The sequence below is a fragment of the Crinia signifera genome, chromosome 9 (genome assembly GCF_055691185.1).
Source record: "Crinia signifera chromosome 9, ASM5569118v1, whole genome shotgun sequence".
Taxonomy (NCBI): domain Eukaryota; kingdom Metazoa; phylum Chordata; class Amphibia; order Anura; family Myobatrachidae; genus Crinia; species Crinia signifera.
The window spans coordinates 17,660,396-17,677,505 of record NC_139225.1 but is presented as its reverse complement, the minus strand read 5'-3'; the positions used below and the strand labels follow the sequence as shown (position 1 = coordinate 17,677,505).

Genomic DNA, 17,110 nt, shown 5'->3' with positions numbered 1-17,110 from the left:
TGATCACAATAAGGAAACGTTTCTGCAAATTTGGTTTTCACGATTTTAATAGTTGTTCATACATCTGATATGTAGCAGGAAGAGGGTTCGGAGCCCCTGCCTTGCTCCTCCCCTGGGCGACAAAGAAAAAAAAAAAAAAGATAACCGACTAGGGAGGGAGCGCAGCCGCATTTGGCTGCCAATGGCGGATCTGTGTACGGTGGAAAGCCACAGTCTTTCCCTGTCCCTACGTATATCCTTTCTGTTCTGTATGCAGTTTCCAAGGACTTGTTAACAAGCCCTGTCTGTAATACTGACTGTCTCAGGCACAGCCCTGTATCTTTATTCCTGAGAAAAGTAAAGTGACTTTACCCCGGAGACAGATTAGTCCCCATTGTCCACGACGTACAAACCTTCGCCACACACACACAGAGGAGGTTAGGAGTGGTTTACACACAGCATAACCTTACTGATGAGGAGGGGGAGGGGTAAATAAACAGCCCTTCTACCAATCAGTTGGAGCAAGATCTAGACCACCTGTGATATCCAGGATTACAACATTTCTATCAAAGTTCCTCCATATTTTCTACTGGCCTACGGGCGAGCTGCGTCTTCACGGAGCAGCTGCTAAGTCTTTGTCATGCTTTCAATGGTCTATGCAGCTCTCACCACCTGCCAATACAGAAATCTCTCCATAGAACCCAATCCGGAACCTTCGCTGTAGAGTTGGAAGTTACCAGTGAGATATATACAGATGTTCTTACCAGATCACAACTGAGTCTTGGCCATATTTTCATGAAGAGTAACGGAACAGATAGTAAGACCACCCCTTGCAAGGAGAGGAGGAAGGACTAACGCACATGGGAGAGCAAGGAGCGGACGCGTGGCAGGGGGAGTATACGATATGACACACGGCAGGGAGTGTGGCAAGAGTCCCCGGAGGAACAGCAGCATATCAGCACATAGTGTCCGAACGGGAAAGATAATATGGGTATTATAGATGCCACATGCTGGCACTGCCTAATGTCCACGTTCACTCGTCCACCAACTGCGGGAAGCAGGAGCAGTCTCAGGCAAGGCTCTGTCCGGCCTTGGTCTGTTTCCAGCTGTAGGACCACACTTTCGTTTCAAGGACAAAGCTCCACCGGTGTTCAGCCAAGAACCAGGCTGAGCCTACGGGACTGTGAGAGAACTGGGAAAGAAACAACAAGGTTTTAGTGATCATCCATCGTACGTGGACTAGTGCCCTCATTGTGCACTTCCCCTTTCCCTACTTTAGTCTTCAATCTACCGGCAGTCCATGTTTTCCAGACCACCTGTGGATCTGTAGACCGTGTCAGTTAGGAATGATATAGCACAGGTTAGAAAATGTGACCGTAATGACTGCACCTGGGCACCAGCTAGGTGGTCTGGGAAATGTGACAGTAATGACTGCACCTGTGCAGCAGCTAGGTGGTCTGGGAAATGTGACAGTAATGACTGCAACTGCACCAGCTAGAGGGTCTAGACAGTGTGACAGTAATACCCCTTTCACACCAGCCTGAATTCCCGGGTTGGGCCCAGGAACAACCCGCAACTATCGCCGGTGTGAAAGGTACTTACCCGGCTTCCAGGTCCTGGACGGGAACCTGCTGCTGCCCGTTGCTGCAGGGACATGGAGCCCCCCCCCCCCTCCCCCCTGGTACACGGAGCTGCTGGGTGACTGCCCACTCTCCTACCACCGCTATAGGGACATAGAGCCCCCCCTATCTCTTCCTGCTCACACCAGAAAATGCAGAGACAGGGCTGGTGTGTAAGATGCCAACCCGGGATTGTCCCTGCATGATCCGGGGACTGTATTCCCGGGTAAGTCCCTGCATTTTCTGGTGTGAAAGGGGTATTAGTAATGACTGCCAATGTGCACCAGCTAGGAGGTCCGGAAAACATGAAATGTTGGTAGATCTCAAGGACTGGTTTTACCACCCCTGCTTTAGGGCCAGGTTATCCTATTTGCCCACAATAAGTCACCGTTATATAAAACGTATGGAGAAATTTGTGTCTCACCTGGTTCTGCCACTGGCCTGTGCTTGTTCTCCTCATCCAGATGTATCTCTTTCAGTGCAAAGATGGAAGTAGCTGGCAATAGTGAGAATTCAAATCTTGGTTAAAACCTGTCATGTACACAGCGTAGAGGCGGCCATGTTGCCGTCTCTTAATCTTCATGAGGAAGTAGTCAATCAAGTTCCTAAAGATTAGTGATGTCACCATTCCCTATGATATGGGTCAAACACCGGAGGATCAGGCGGCCCCAGGAGGAGGCAGAAGCAGGTTGAAGGAAGAAGGCGATACAATTGTTTCTTGGGTGCACAATTTCCTGTCTAAACTGTCAGGGTGATATTGGGTTCAGCTTGTGACCCTCAAACACACTGTACTCCACCATGGCTAGGTCCATTTATAGTTCTAGCCTCAACAAGGGAAAGAGACTTTTCAACCATCTCTGCTCATCCCCACAGAAGGGTGCGTGCAGAATAAATGGGTGTCCCGCATTCGTGCTTCATCAAGGCAACAAAATCGAATCCCCCATTTAAGGGGTAAATTTACTAAGATGGGAGTTCTATTAAAAGGTGGGATGTGATTTATTTAGCTCCTTCTAGAAAATAATAAAATGTGGTGGCCAATCCCGGGAATTGGCCCCTAAAACGCCGGGATTCCAATCCTGGGATTTCGGTATTAGACTGTGCATGCACAGTCCAATGCCGGGCAGCGCCTGAGTGGGTGCTGCCCGGCTTCTCCCGTCCCCAGAAGTGCTGCTCTGCGCGGCATGACGACATCAGAGGTCACACTGCGTAGCCAAACAGCCGCCTGGTCCTGGACGCACCGCGCTGCCCTCCCGCCTCTGAGACCACCCACCCAGGCCGTGCCCGGTTCCATCGCCCGGCCCCACCTGCACATGTAAGTAAATATGCGGGTGACCGGGGCAGGGTAGGGATTCTGCATTTTTCAATCCCGAATTCCGGGATTGAAAAGATGGCCCGGGATTAGCATCCCTAGTAACATCCCATCTATCTTCTGGAAGGTGCTAAATAATAAGTATAAACTGATTGAAACATAGAATTTGACAGCAGATAAGAACCACTTGGCCCATCTAGTCTGCCCCTTTTTTAAACATGTTACCTCAAACCATAACACCCACGAAGAAAAAGTAGTATCTTACAGGGTGCACTGAGAATCAATTTATTTTCATAAAATATAACCTTTATTTATTGTAATATAAAAAGTCTCTTATCAGAAGGAGACTGCATAACCTTGTATCAGAGTGAAATATTTAAAAGATAGATAGGTGTGATAAAGAATCTGAGCCTGATAGCCCGGCAGAGAAAGAGGGCACTGTGTGTATGAACACACTTACCCCCTGATATCTGTGGGCGCTCAAAAGTCCGCTGAGCGACATTCATATAATCACCCTGCAGCACTGGTAACTGAAACCTTGCGTTATCCGGGACCTGCATAAGCTTTGTCCCGATCCCCGCAGCCCTGCAGAATGAGAGGGAACTGTGCGTATAGACAGAGGGTCCCTCAGATCTTTGCGGGTGCTGGGAGAAGTATTGCTGTGCGCTACATATATAAGTGCTGAGAAGCACTAAGCTACCATATTTAACGGGCACAGCATGATGGGGGACAAATATTTATAATATTTGTCTGTTCAAAGCACTTACTGTTCAGCTAATAAAACCTAAAGTCTGGGTACTTAAACAAATTCTTATGAATAAACAGGTGAGAAATAAGGAGGGGGCGGGATAGTAGAATAGTGTCAAACTATTCTTGGACCTTGGAGCGCTTGTTATAATTTATAAAAATCAACAATAATTTAGGCAGCCATCTAGATCCCAGCGAGGATATCGCTAATTTTTGGGAGACAAACTCTGTATTAACATACACAAGCTGTGCAATAGAAGTTGATCCTATTAAGTGGAGAGATCCAATAATAAAATTAATCTGAAGTCTGATAGCACCTGATCCGGCGAATAAGCTGCTTAAGTACGGATACGGGATACATACAGATCAGACAATTATTAAGAAAAGGACATATGAGGACAGGACGCGTCTAATAGAGCTCCTGCAAGGCACCTCAAAAAGGGGCATATTCAGGGGGCCCCACCGCTCATCCACTACCTACCCGACCAGGAGAACACCCCTGGAGCAGTGCGGGGGGGGTCGGAAGCTCCGGGACAGCGCGGAGAAGCGATCCGGCGCTTGCGGCCTAGTCCGCGCCTGAAGCCGGGGGCTGGATTTCTGGACGCGGCCGCCGCGTGCGCTCGCGCACCGATCGGCGGCTCAGGAGAGGCAGCACAAGGGCTCAGAGGAGCTCCCTGGGCCCTTGGGAGAGCGGATCCCAAGCAGGGACCCTGAAGGAACACCTCAGGCACCGGAGAACGCCTGGTAAGGCCTTTGAGGGAGCACCCACAGCTGAGGGGAGACAGTGAGACTGGGGCTGCGCAGCAACAGGGCCCTGGGAGGCAGAGGAACACAAAGAATCAAATAAGGTTGCCATCCCCACACCTATTTCTACCTGGGGGAGCCTGGGGGCAGGGAATAAAGATAGCTGGCCAGAGACCAGCAGGGGGGTGCCTATTCCCTAAGACAATACTACACTGCAGCCTGATTGCCTGTAAGGAGTCAGTGTACTGCAGCAGTGTCACAGACTGTTACAGCCCCAGCTGCCTTCCAACTGCCTACAGACTTTCCTGAACATCTTTTCTCCAGTGCATTTGGGGGGTACTTGCCACGCACCTAACTGGCCTTAACCCCATAAAAAAACCAACCTACACTGTACTTCACCTTGTTAACCCTTGAAAGATTAAAGACCAAACAGCAAACATACCCGTTCCGCGACTACCTGTGGACGCGGCTCACTGCTGCGGGTCGGAGGAGCTGTGCTCTGCAGGGATATTGCGGACACATCAGGCTGCACTGACAACAATCCAACTATACCTCACCATCATCATGGACAAATATGTGGCAAAGTCACAGAAAGCGCCGAAAGGTGGACAACAGAATAAAGGCAAAGGGAAAGCCGTGACACCTCAATCCCCTGCCTCGCCACGGTTAGGGCAAGAGGGAGACTCTGATGCGCCGACTTCCCCAGATCCAGGGACGGCTCCCACACAAGAACTCACGGCCATTCTGGCGACACTGCTAGATCAAAAATTAGCCCCTATTCAACAATCAATAGAAGCAACTCTCACCCAACTGACACAGCAGGCACAGAGACTCTCAGAAGCCGAACAGAGGATCTCGGACCTAGAAGATGAACTAGCGGCCTCAAAGGCCTTGGTAACCACACAACAGAAGATGGTGGCCTCCATTCAGGATAAGCTTGAGGACCTGGAGAACAGGAACAGGAGAAACAATGTGCGCATTGTGGGTCTACCAGAGACCGTTAAGACCTCCGAACTCATGCAGTTGGTATCATCCTGGCTCCCTAGGGAACTCGGCTGTGTAACTCAAGACGAATCGATGATAGTGGAAAGAGTACACCGAATAGGCCCAGAAAGGCGAAACCCCAGAGACAGACCACGACCAGTGATTCTAAGAATTCTAAACTATGCGGACAAAGTGCGTCTGATGGATGCATACAGGAAATGTAAGGACTTACAATACCAAAACAGCAAGCTCCTATTGTTTCAAGATTTCTCTGCCCTTGTGGCAGCGCAACGAAAGGAATTCGCACCGGCGTGCAAACAGCTTTTTGAAATGGGCCAGAAATTTGTTTACCCTGCCAAACTCAGGGTGATTCACGAGGGGAAGCCATACTTTTTGGAAACGCCACAAGCCGCGAGGAACTTTATTGAATCCTTGAGAGACAACTCGACTACCCACATGTCAGACGCGGATTGAGGGGGAAGACCGTGTATCTTCCCTAACTATATATCTTTTATGGACACACATGCAGAAACCCCACCGCTATTTCACCCAGAGGGGTAGACTACTAAGTTTTTTCCTCAGCTCAATTGTATCTCTATTTCGCTTAATGGCCAGTGCACTGTTGGGACTGAGCGCTTCGGGAGAGGGGGCTTACCCACCACGCCGAAGACAAAGACAATTCTTGTTGCACAGGGCTTGGGGGGACGGCCGACCTCAGGTGAAGTTCACTGTTTCTACATGTTATTTAATTTTACTTAATGTTACCACATGTTTGCTCTCAGATGCCTTTAATGTGAAGTCAGTGTTAAAATTGATTAAGTTGCAGCTCTTTGGGCAGCACCAATGTTTTTTAAAAAATTCCAAATGTTTATGGATAACTTTAATAACGGTTTTATACAGGAATGACATTGTGTTTATAGGTACAGATTTAAATGGTATTCCTAATTCAAGGTTCCTAGACCTGCTCGCTGGGACAGGGAAAGGACCGATTTACAGCGTTAACAACTCAAGTTTAAGGTTTAAGAAGGGTATAGGATAGGATATGGCCTCAGGGTCTAATAGCACCACTAGAACACAGTCTTTGCTAAAGTTTGTATCTTGGAATGTGGAGGGTTTGAATACGCCGATAAAAAGGAGGAAAATGCTGACGCATCTGAAAAGGTTAAAACCTGATGTTGCTTTCATTCAGGAGACTCATTGGAACAGAAATAATAACAACACCTTAAGGGATAAATGGATAGGGGATTACAGGGCGGCCTCATACACCTCAAAAAGGAGGGGGGTAGTAATCTTGTTTAGTAAGCGACTTCCTTATGATATAAGAGATGTATGGGCGGATCCAGAGGGACATTTTATATTCATCAAAGTACACCTGCTTGATTCGATATACACACTAGCGGCAATTTACGCTCCAGTCAGCCAACACAGAGCGTTTTTCACAGATATATACACTAAACTGCTATCATGGGGGGGGACTTTAACTGTGTTCAATCGGCTGGCCTGGATAGGTCCAGGGGAGGGGCAGAGGGGAGCAACACGGGAAGTGAGGGTACGCCAATAGCGTTATTAACCGAGGGACTAGACTTGTGTGATCCATGGAGGTGCCACAATCCTGTAGCGCGAGAGTACACCTTTTACTCCCACCCCCATCGCTCTTCCTCTAGGATTGATTATTGGCTAATATCGAAGTCCTTGTTCCACAGAATACGTGACTCAGGGATAAGTGTGATTGCACTATCAGACCATGCCCCAATTTGGTTCACGATGTCCCTTAAAAACCCCATTGTGACCTCCTATAATTGGAGGTTCCCCTCATATCTAAGTAATTCCACAGACTTTAAACTACACCTAAGGCATTCAATACAGCTATATATGCAAGATAATAGGGAACATGAACAAGATATAAATTTATACTGGGCTGCTTCGAAACCAGTGATAAGAGGCCAAATCATGGAATATGTCAATAGGAAGCGTAAAAAGCTGACCAGTGCTATCGCAAAGTGCAGCTCTAGGCTAACCGAGACATACAATGCACTACTTCAACACGACAGCGATGAGACGAGGGCTGCCTACAAAGAAGCCAAACAGACTTATGATACCTTATGTACTGAAAGAGCCCACTTTACACATAATATACAACGGAACAGGTACTATAGGGGGTCCAATAAAGCGGGTAAGCTGTTATCAAACCTAATTCGAACACATTCCACCTCCCCTCGGGTTTTACAAATTGAAACGGCCCCGGGACAGGTGGAAGAAGATCCGATGAAAATCATGCAGACTTTTCAGACATACTATAGCCAGCTATATGCACCACAAACAGATAACTTACAAGCAGGTATTGATTTCGTAAGATCGGCAGATCTCCCAACACTAACACCTGAGGAGAGAGAGATTCTAATGTCCCCGGTTACGGATAGAGAACTGATTGACACCATAAAATCGCTACAGAAGGGCAAATCACCAGGCCCGGACGGGCTTAGCGCAGAATATTACCAGATAGCACAGGAACAACTGACCTCTCCTCTCCTGTCTTTATACAATTCTTTACTGGCGGGCAACTTGCCACCAGAGGGATTTACTGAAGCTAGGATAGTGGTTTTTCCTAAACAGGGGAGGGACCCCAAGAAAGTACAATCTTACAGGCCCATATCGCTATTAAATCAGGACTTAAAAATATTCACTAAACTTATAGCACAAAGGCTCCAGGAGGTACTACCTAGGATATTACACACGGCCCAAAATGGCTTTGTTAAGGGACGTACTTCGGTTCACAATGTGAGGATGCTGACGGCTGCCTTATATAAATTTCACCAGCAGACAAATAAAGAAGCCATAGTGGTTAGCTGTGATGCAGATAAGGCTTTTGACAGGGTTTCTTGGTCCCACATTTTAAGAGTGTTACGACAGCAACAATTTGGTGAGAAATTTATCAATATCTTTAATATGTTATATATGGATCCAAAAGCCCAGATAACTGTAAATGGGGTCAATTCTCCCAGCTTTTCATTACATAGGGGGACACGCCAGGGATGCCCGCTTTCGCCACTGCTATTCAATATAGCCCTGGATCCCCTGATCAGGGTCTTTATGAAAGAAAAGATATGGCAGGGAGCTTTATTGGGGAAGGTGGAAGTGAAGGTCTCGGCTTTTGCCGATGACCTATTATTATATGTAAGCAACCCTAAACAAGCGATACCTAAGGTCCAGCAAATTCTTGCAGATTTTCATGAAATCTCAGGATTTTTAGTTAATTTCGATAAAACAGAAGCATTAGCAATATACCCTGAAGCTACTCAAGAATGGTCACAACCATTTCCCTTTAAATGGTCGCAAACCCATCTAACTTATTTGGGCCTACGCTTCCCAAGACGGATATCAGAACTATACTCAGTAAACTATACTCATTTTATCGCCCAAATGAAAAAGGACTTTGATAGATGGCAACACCTTCCACTATCATATCTGGGAAGATGCCAATTATACAAGATGGTCTCCTTCCCTCGTCTTCTTTACCCGGTCCAGATGCTGCCGTTCTTGTTACACAAGAAAGAGGCGGCATTGATTAACAAGGCAATAACGAATTTCATATGGGCAGGGAAGCGCCCGCGGATAGCGCTATCTAAATTACAGCAACCTATATCATTGGGAGGCATCAACCTTCCTAACATACAAGACTATGCCTTAGCCTCAAATATGCGGTATGCTATGGACTGGGTGAGGGGGACGAGCCACTATGTCAACCTAACCTTAGATAGAGCCTTCTTATCTAATATGTCACTTGTGACTCTTCTACATGAACCACCAACTTACTTAAACCAGGAGGTAAAGTCCAATCCCTTACTTTATACTACATATACGACCTGGCGAATAATACGTCGACGCTTTAACATGTCGGTCAATCACTCTTTATTTTTGCCTCTGCTAGATAATAAGGATTTCCAGGAGGGAAAGTCAGATCGTACATTTGGAGATTGGTATGCGGGAGGTCTAAAATATGCTTACCAATTTCTAGATATGAAATGCACAAGTGTACTCACACTAGCCCACCTGAAGGAAAAATTCCCAAACATTGCTTTCCCACTCTTTGCATATTTTTAGGCTAGAAGCTACATCAACAGACTGCTCTCCACCCTACCGAAAGTAGAGCTTACCAACACATTAAACAACTTGATCATAACAAGTGGGGACAGTCTAATCTCAACCTCTCTGATATACGAATTGATAAGGAAAAAACTAGATTTGTCCAAATTAAACACTGGGCTAGCCAAATGGCAAATTGATGTTCCAGAACTTAGCACTCAAGACATTATTAAACTTACCACAAAACTCAATAAAAAATTGGTCTCAGCGTCTTGTGCAGAAATGCAGTATAAAATACTGCATAGGGCCTATTATACCCCCAAGCTGAGACATATTACAGGAGTAGCAGACAATTCTAAAGCTGCGTACCCACGGTAAGATATAGTGCACAATCTAGCACACTATCTAGCCAGTTTCGAATAGCATGCTAGATAGTGCACTATATCTTACCGTGTGTATGCACTATCCGACGTACGATGCGCGCTCCCGCAGGTCGTATGGGAGGGAGCTGATCGGGTGAACATGCAACTCAATCTGTCTAGAAAGCATAAGATAGTATAGTGTAGTATAGCTGTGACGTCAGATCGTTTGCTATATCTTATGCACATCGTACCTTATTTTAAGCACAAATCTTATGCTTTTTAACCACCAGGACTTTTCTGGGGAATTGTATAGGATATCTTACGGAACATAAATCGTACCGTGGGTACGCACCTTAAGTGTTTTAAATGTGCTTCACCCGAAGCGGAGATCATTCATTGTTTATGGTCCTGTCCCATTGTTCAACAGTTTTGGGGGGGAGTCCAAACTTTTATTAACAACTCCCTAAACATAACTTTTAAAATAAATATGACATGGGCATTCTGGAATCATTACCCAGAATCTCTTACGCCAAAACTGACACAGGGAACACGACTTCTTTTAGCAAGAGTGGCAACAGCTGCTAAGAAAACTATATTATCGCAGTGGATAGGCACTGACCAGATACCATTGTCTTTATTTCTACCTAGGCTAATTTTTATGTATCAAATGGATTGGATAGATTGCATCTTGGATGTTGAAACAAGGGCGCCGAAGTTCTTCGATATTTGGCTGCCGTATATTCACACCTTGTCTGATGAAGAAAAAAGTAAAATCAGACAGGTTGTGAAACTGACGACATGGTACAATATGACCACACTTGAGAAGGGGACACCCCCCGTCTAAAAGAATCCTGGGGTCCAGTATTGATGTGTTTAAAGGTTTCACCCTCCTGAATTGGTTAATAAAGATTGTGTTCATGCATAACGAGAAACAAAAAATTGAGGAACATATATCAATGTATGCCTGTACCTGTTTATCCACATGCTATGTAAACATGGAAAAAGTACACTATGTCTTTCTGTAATGCATTTTCAATATGTTTGGCTTTATATCCTAATAAACATATAAAAAAAAAAAAAAGAAAAGGACATATCTCCTATAACCGTCAGAGTACAATTAAGGGTCTCCCCTGATACCTCCTGGCGCGGATAATTACTTGAATTCTCATCCAGTCTTCTGGGAATATATAACATCATAAAACTGAACAGCCAAACGTGGCGTACAAGAGAAATACTAACACTGTGAAAAAAAATTAATAAAATACAGTGAAAAGCCTCTTCAGTAATTAGTAAACCCTGTGGTAACATAACTGCTGGCTAAATTGTAACATATTAGCAGCAGAAAATAGCAACTCTTAATAAAGGCAATCTGAAGCCAATAATTGCAAGATAAACTGACACACACATATGTACATCCTTTTCTTCTCATTTTAATCTTATTGTACACTTGTCTTTTCATTCTTTATCACACCTATCTATCTTTTAAATATTTCACTCTGATACAAGGTTATGCAGTCTACTTCTGATAAGAGACTTTTTATACTACAATAAATAAAGGTTATATTTTATGAAAATAAATTGATTCTCAGTGCACCCTGTAAGATACTTATTTTTCTTCGTGGGTGTTTAGGTCTAACTTCAAGTAGTGGGTGGCACCCCCCAGACTAGCCTTAGGGAAGAATTGATCTCCCTAATTTTTGATAATCACTGGGGGTGGAGAATCGTAATAAAAAGTACTGGTGCAGGAATTTTGCTTTCTTTTGTTTACCTCAAACCATATTTGATCCTTATTTTTTTGTAAGGATATCAATATGCCTATCCCAAGCATGTTTAAATTGTACTACTGTATTTGCGTCTACAACCTCTATGGTAGGCTATGGGCAAGGAATGGTTGCGATGGGCAATTTCCCATCTTCAATAGATCTCCCATGTCAGTGTCTATCCCACCGCGATAAGCCAAGCTCAGTCCTTCCATAACAGAGGTAGACATTCATTGAATACAATGCTTGTGCTTAAGTACAGGCAAGTAGATGACGTCAAGTACAATGCAAGAGCTTTATGCAGGGAAAGTGAGCAGACGTTGGTGCATGTCAGGCTCTGACTTCCTGTAACGTCGGGAATTCCGGCCTCCCCCCCAGCCTCTATGGGCAGCAGACCACAGAAGCATATTCACGGTCCTCAGCAGAACCCGTTTTTATGGGCTGCCGTCACAGCAGCCCTTGCAGGCATCCCAGAGGGAGGGAAGACCTTCCAATGGGACTGCCTTGGGTGACTGGCAGGTCGGACTTCCAATAGGAAGTCACTGCCAGTCTCAGAGATTTTGTCGGATTTTACATGGGGGGCTGCAGCCCATAGGTAAAAACAGACACTGGTCACGGGTGATGAAACTTATACCCCTTCCAACAGGTGGAGGGATGTTTTATACTGAATAGTTGCCCAAACATTGGCAATCTTTTAAAAGCAAATATTTAGCACTACAGCCCTTATGTGCCACCGACGGCTCACGTTTGTGGATGTCTTAAGTACAGTAGAGGTTATCCACGTTGCTGGGTCAGTAATTATCTCACCTGCTTCCACACAGACATCCCTAACACGTTACTTCTGCTTTAAGGAGTGGGACAGGCAGGAAATGAGAAGACTGTTAGAAGTAGCATCACAATGGTATTCAGAGTAGATGTATATTGCTTACTGTCTGGTAGCTTGTGAATCCTTTCCCCCAGTTCATGGAAGTATAAGTGTTTCATGGCATCCTCGGCAGATATCCTACTCCTTCCTTCCAACTGCAGAATAGAAAGCCAGAGGTCATCTACTCGGTACATGACTGTCGATAACCCAACATATGCTCTAAACCAGTGGTAGCCAACCCTAGCCCTCGAGAGCTACCAACAGTACACATTTTCCAGACAACCTAGCTGCTGCACAGCTGCTCTCATTAATCACTGACACATTTTAAAAGATACACAGATGGAGCTAATTAGCTCACTTGTGATTCTGTGAGGAGACCTGCAAAACATGCACTGTTGGTAGCTCTCGAGGACTAGGGTTGGCTACCCCAGCTCTAAACTATACGTTGCCACTGTGTAACCTCCGATGACAAAATGATGATGTATGTAACTTTTACCCACAATCCTAAGCTGCCCACAAGGTCTTGTCTTGTCCCCAGTGAGGACCACATGGGTGATGTTGCTAGCCGTTCTATCCATACTGATACTCTATGACCTCGATCAACTTCCTTTACTGCTGGCAGCTGCCGGACGCCCTCACTGTAAGCTTACAGGGGCTATGTGTATGAAATCTACAGAAAAGCAAATATAACCCCTCCTCTATTATATAGCTAATCATAAGCCATATTTGGTGGGCTCCTGTACTCCAGCTACTGCTGTCTACGGTTGCCTAATCTTATGCCGGTGCGCAGCTTTGGTCCGTGGCCGTATCACCATCCAAAAGTCATCTGGTGTCAAACAGGTAGCGGGAGTAGATATTTACCCCCCCAAATATGGAAACGTGGATACACGCTTGCCTCATCTCAGCAGGGATATGGGCATTAATTAGGTTGACCCTATTTAGGTCAACCACTGAAGGTTGACTTAGGTCGACACATGAAATTGGTCGACATGGTTAGAAAGTTGACTCAAGCATAAGGTCAACAATCAAAAGGTCGACAGATTCAGTTTCTTTTTTTTGAGCCGACATGTTCCTACAGGCGGTATTTCATGCCCTACCATCCACTATGCCGTGGTGGGAGAATACATGCATAGATGGAGGGCGTGGCCAATGACCCATGGAAACACCCATCATTTGTTGGGCATAGTCTACACCAGGCATGTCCAAACTGAGGCCCTCTAGCTGTTGTGAATCTACACATCCCAGCATGCCTTGCCATAGTTTTAGCACTCCTTCATAGAAAAACTGTTGCATGGCATGATGGGACTTGTAGTTTCACAACAGCTGGCGGGCCACTGTTTGGACATGCCAGGTCTACACGCTGGGTGATATAATGAACGGCAGCTCAGAAGGGTCAAAGCGAGCGGTATGGCTCATTACATCACCCAGTGCGTATGCACCTTTAATCGGATTACCTGTTCCATTATCGCAGCGAGACCTTACCTGTAGGAGCTTAGTCAGAAGGGTGGCTCCGTCTGAATCCAGCCTGTTGAGGACAAGAATCAGATGTAGATGGTCAGTAAGTAAGGCACGGATGGACAAAGATCTGGGCGGTCCCTTCTGGTCCGTACCTAGCTGCGTGTTTCTGGATAGGATCTGGATGATATTTAGGGTAACTGTAGGATTTAAATTCTTCATTAGAGAGGATCCCGGGCCACGTCTCCTCCGTGGGAGTGCCTACAGAGGATACAATATGGCGTCCGTCACAGCGCTCTTGTAACCGCGTGCGTTGCGCTCTACCACGCTAATCACTTACCGAGTATCCGGAAAATAAAGTGCAGCTGTTCCTCCACAGTGGATCCTGGGAAAAGGGGTCGCCCGGTGACCATCTCATAAAAGATGCAGCCAACGCCCCTGCATGAAGGGAAACATAGAAGTCCAATATTCTTACACGGTCCATACGCATTATACAAGGGAGTAACGGGAATAATGAATAAACAAGCGACTTCTATGCACCCCCCCCCCCCCCAGCCTGCGCACCACCTCCCCCAGCCCGCCATTCGCAAAATTACGATACGGAAGCAGGACCCATCCTGCACATGAAGTGGGGTGTAGCCAGCAGAACTTCTCTTATTATCCTACTATCCAATCCCAACTTTACTTACCACATGTCGATCTGGGTGGAGTATTCTGTGGACCCCAGAAGTATATCCGGGGGCCGGTACCACAGAGTCACCACTTCATTGGAGTACGTCTTTGTAGGGATGGATTTGGCTCTGGCCAAACCTAGAAACAAGATATCAAATATAAGTACATCAACTTCAGAAAGTATCCAGTGTTTTACAAGAAAAAGCACAAAGTTGTTGGCAACAAAATATACAGATATGATACATTTTCAATAAAAAAAAACCTGCAGTATTCTATAGTCATCAGAACGGTCTTGGCTTAGGTGCTTATAACTATGTGTCCCATATTTCCTCCCAAGTCCCAAGAGAGCCAACATTAATGTCGTCATTTCTCGCAGACCGTTAGCTGTGCAGGGGTAAGGTGCTGCTTCCTCCCTGCCGCTGTTACAGACATGTACAGAAATGGTACCAGGCATTAGCTGGCCTTCAAGTCAAATATATTGTCAGTTAGTTATAAAAAAAAATCCATTTACTGACACCTGATGAAAAAGTCCTTTATGACTGAAGGCGTTTGGGGTGACGACATGACTTTACAAATCAGGTAGTGAGTACCCGAGGACTGGAGTAAAGAGGTGGCTGCACTAATGTCTACAAGTGGAGACTGCTACCTGGGCAGGTGATCTACTGCTGATGGGTATAATTGAGATTTATACATGTTTTAGGTGTGTTGCTCACTGTGGTGCACACCTGGCTTCTTTTGCAATATATACAGTAGATAGATAAAAATTCACATAAATACATACATACAAACTATGTAGACACAATGAACCTGCTCTCAGAACGAAGGGCCTTGTGGATGGAGCCCTCCCTTCTCTCTTCCATCCACACCCAGAAACCTTTATCCTGCTTTTACCAAAAGATTTCAGCAGAGCAACCAGAAAAACACACACACACGCTCACACAAAATTACCCAATAACAACCTTTCTCCCATGCTCACCAAAGTCTGCGAGCTTGAGTTCCCCTTTCTCGTTTATTAGCAGGTTCTGCGGTTTGAGATCTCGGTGCAAAACTTTGCGCCGATGACAATAGTGCAGTCCCCGGAGAAGCTGGAAAAGAAAAAGCTGACCACAAAATATAAAGCGTTACTTTGCATATAAAGGCAAGACTCCCAGCCAGACTCCTCCCACAGTGTACAACCACCGCCGCCTCACCTTGACATTGTGAAGGTTTATTAGGTTCCCACAATCATCCAGATACTGCTTTAAATCTTTGTCCTGGGGAATAAATACAGTTTTCAGTCTACGCAGATGACGAATTGGGTCACATGTCGGTGCATAAAGGATGACGCTCACTTAAGAGTGACATCCTTCGAGGATTCATAGTGACACTGGAGCATCCCAGTTACACAGGTCCCAGCACCAGCCCTGTCCACAACGATCGCATACACTCACCAGATACTCGAAGACCAGAGTCAGGGTCCTCTCGGTGTGAATAATGTCGTGAAGAGTAACAATATTCGCATGTTTTAAGTCCTTCAGAAGAGAAACTAGAAGAAAGAGAAGACGAGATTTAGAGCAGACTTAAGCAGCGAGCTCCTACGTATCACTGTGGCATTGTCGTCTTCAGGCTGCAACCCGGTTTTGGATTTAAAACAATCGGTTTTATTCTAGTACAGGGGTGGAAAAACCAGTCCTCAAGATCTACCAACAGGTCATGTTTTCCAGGCAACCTGTGGATATACTGTATAGTAGGGATGAATGCAGCATGTGGGAGAATGTGACAGTAATGACTGCACCTGTGCACCAGCTAGATGGTCTAGGGAATGTGAAAGTTAGTAATGACTGCACCTGTGCACCAGCTAGGTGGTCTAGGGAAAGTGACAGTAATGACTACACCTGTGCACCAGCTAGGTGGTCTGGGGAAAAGTGACAGTAATGACTGCACCTGTGCACCAGCTAGGTGGTCTGGGGATAGTGACAGCAATGACTACACCTGTGCACCAGCTAGGTGATTTAGAAAATCTGGACTGTTGGTAGACCTCGAGGACCGGTTTGGCCAACCCTGATCTAGAGGCTACAGTGACAAAAATGGTCAGGCTGTTGCATTAGGGCCCTGGCCGTGAGATCCCAGCTCTCTACTAGACTTCTGCCACTTATACTACACCCATTAGTACGGGATACATACAGATGACCGACGCTACCCTCCATTAACCAGCAGCTTGATCCTAGCCCTCTCTGCTCGTGCCTAAGTCTTGTACCCCACCCTTTACCACCCCCCTTTTTTTGGTGCCTAAACCTAACCCCACCTTCTCACAGCCTTACCCTCGTACATTTAACCCCCCTTCTCTGTGCCTAAACCTAGCACCACCTCCTTGCAGCCTAACCCTAAAGCTGTGTACAGACGGGGGCGATAGTGGCTGAAATCGCTGGAAATATGGTCGCTGTCGACCATATTGCCAGTGATGGAAGTGTGCCCCGGCGATAAATCGCCGGGTGCGCGCTCCAGTTTTCAGCCCCATTCTAAATCGCTGGTCGCAGGACCTTGCTCCTGCG

The 17,110-nt window shown here is 46.0% G+C and overlaps 1 protein-coding gene across 2 annotated transcripts in view; it reads right to left on the bottom strand.

The window, feature by feature from the left end:
• Positions 1–29: 29 nt before the first annotated feature.
• Positions 30–17,110, bottom strand: part of CDK16 (cyclin dependent kinase 16) — a 34,472-nt gene continuing 17,391 nt past the window's right edge. For both annotated transcript variants that reach the window (XM_083161228.1, XM_083161227.1), the window contains 10 exons: positions 16,010–16,104; positions 15,770–15,832; positions 15,556–15,679; positions 14,597–14,717; positions 14,248–14,345; positions 14,063–14,168; positions 13,935–13,977; positions 12,517–12,607; positions 2,023–2,094; positions 30–1,171 (listed from right to left, as the gene is read on the bottom strand). In XM_083161228.1, coding sequence (XP_083017354.1) covers positions 1,131–1,171; positions 2,023–2,094; positions 12,517–12,607; positions 13,935–13,977; positions 14,063–14,168; positions 14,248–14,345; positions 14,597–14,717; positions 15,556–15,679; positions 15,770–15,832; positions 16,010–16,104 — 854 coding nt within the window. In that variant the 3' untranslated portion in view covers positions 30–1,130. The remainder of the gene's footprint in view (positions 1,172–2,022; positions 2,095–12,516; positions 12,608–13,934; positions 13,978–14,062; positions 14,169–14,247; positions 14,346–14,596; positions 14,718–15,555; positions 15,680–15,769; positions 15,833–16,009; positions 16,105–17,110) is intronic.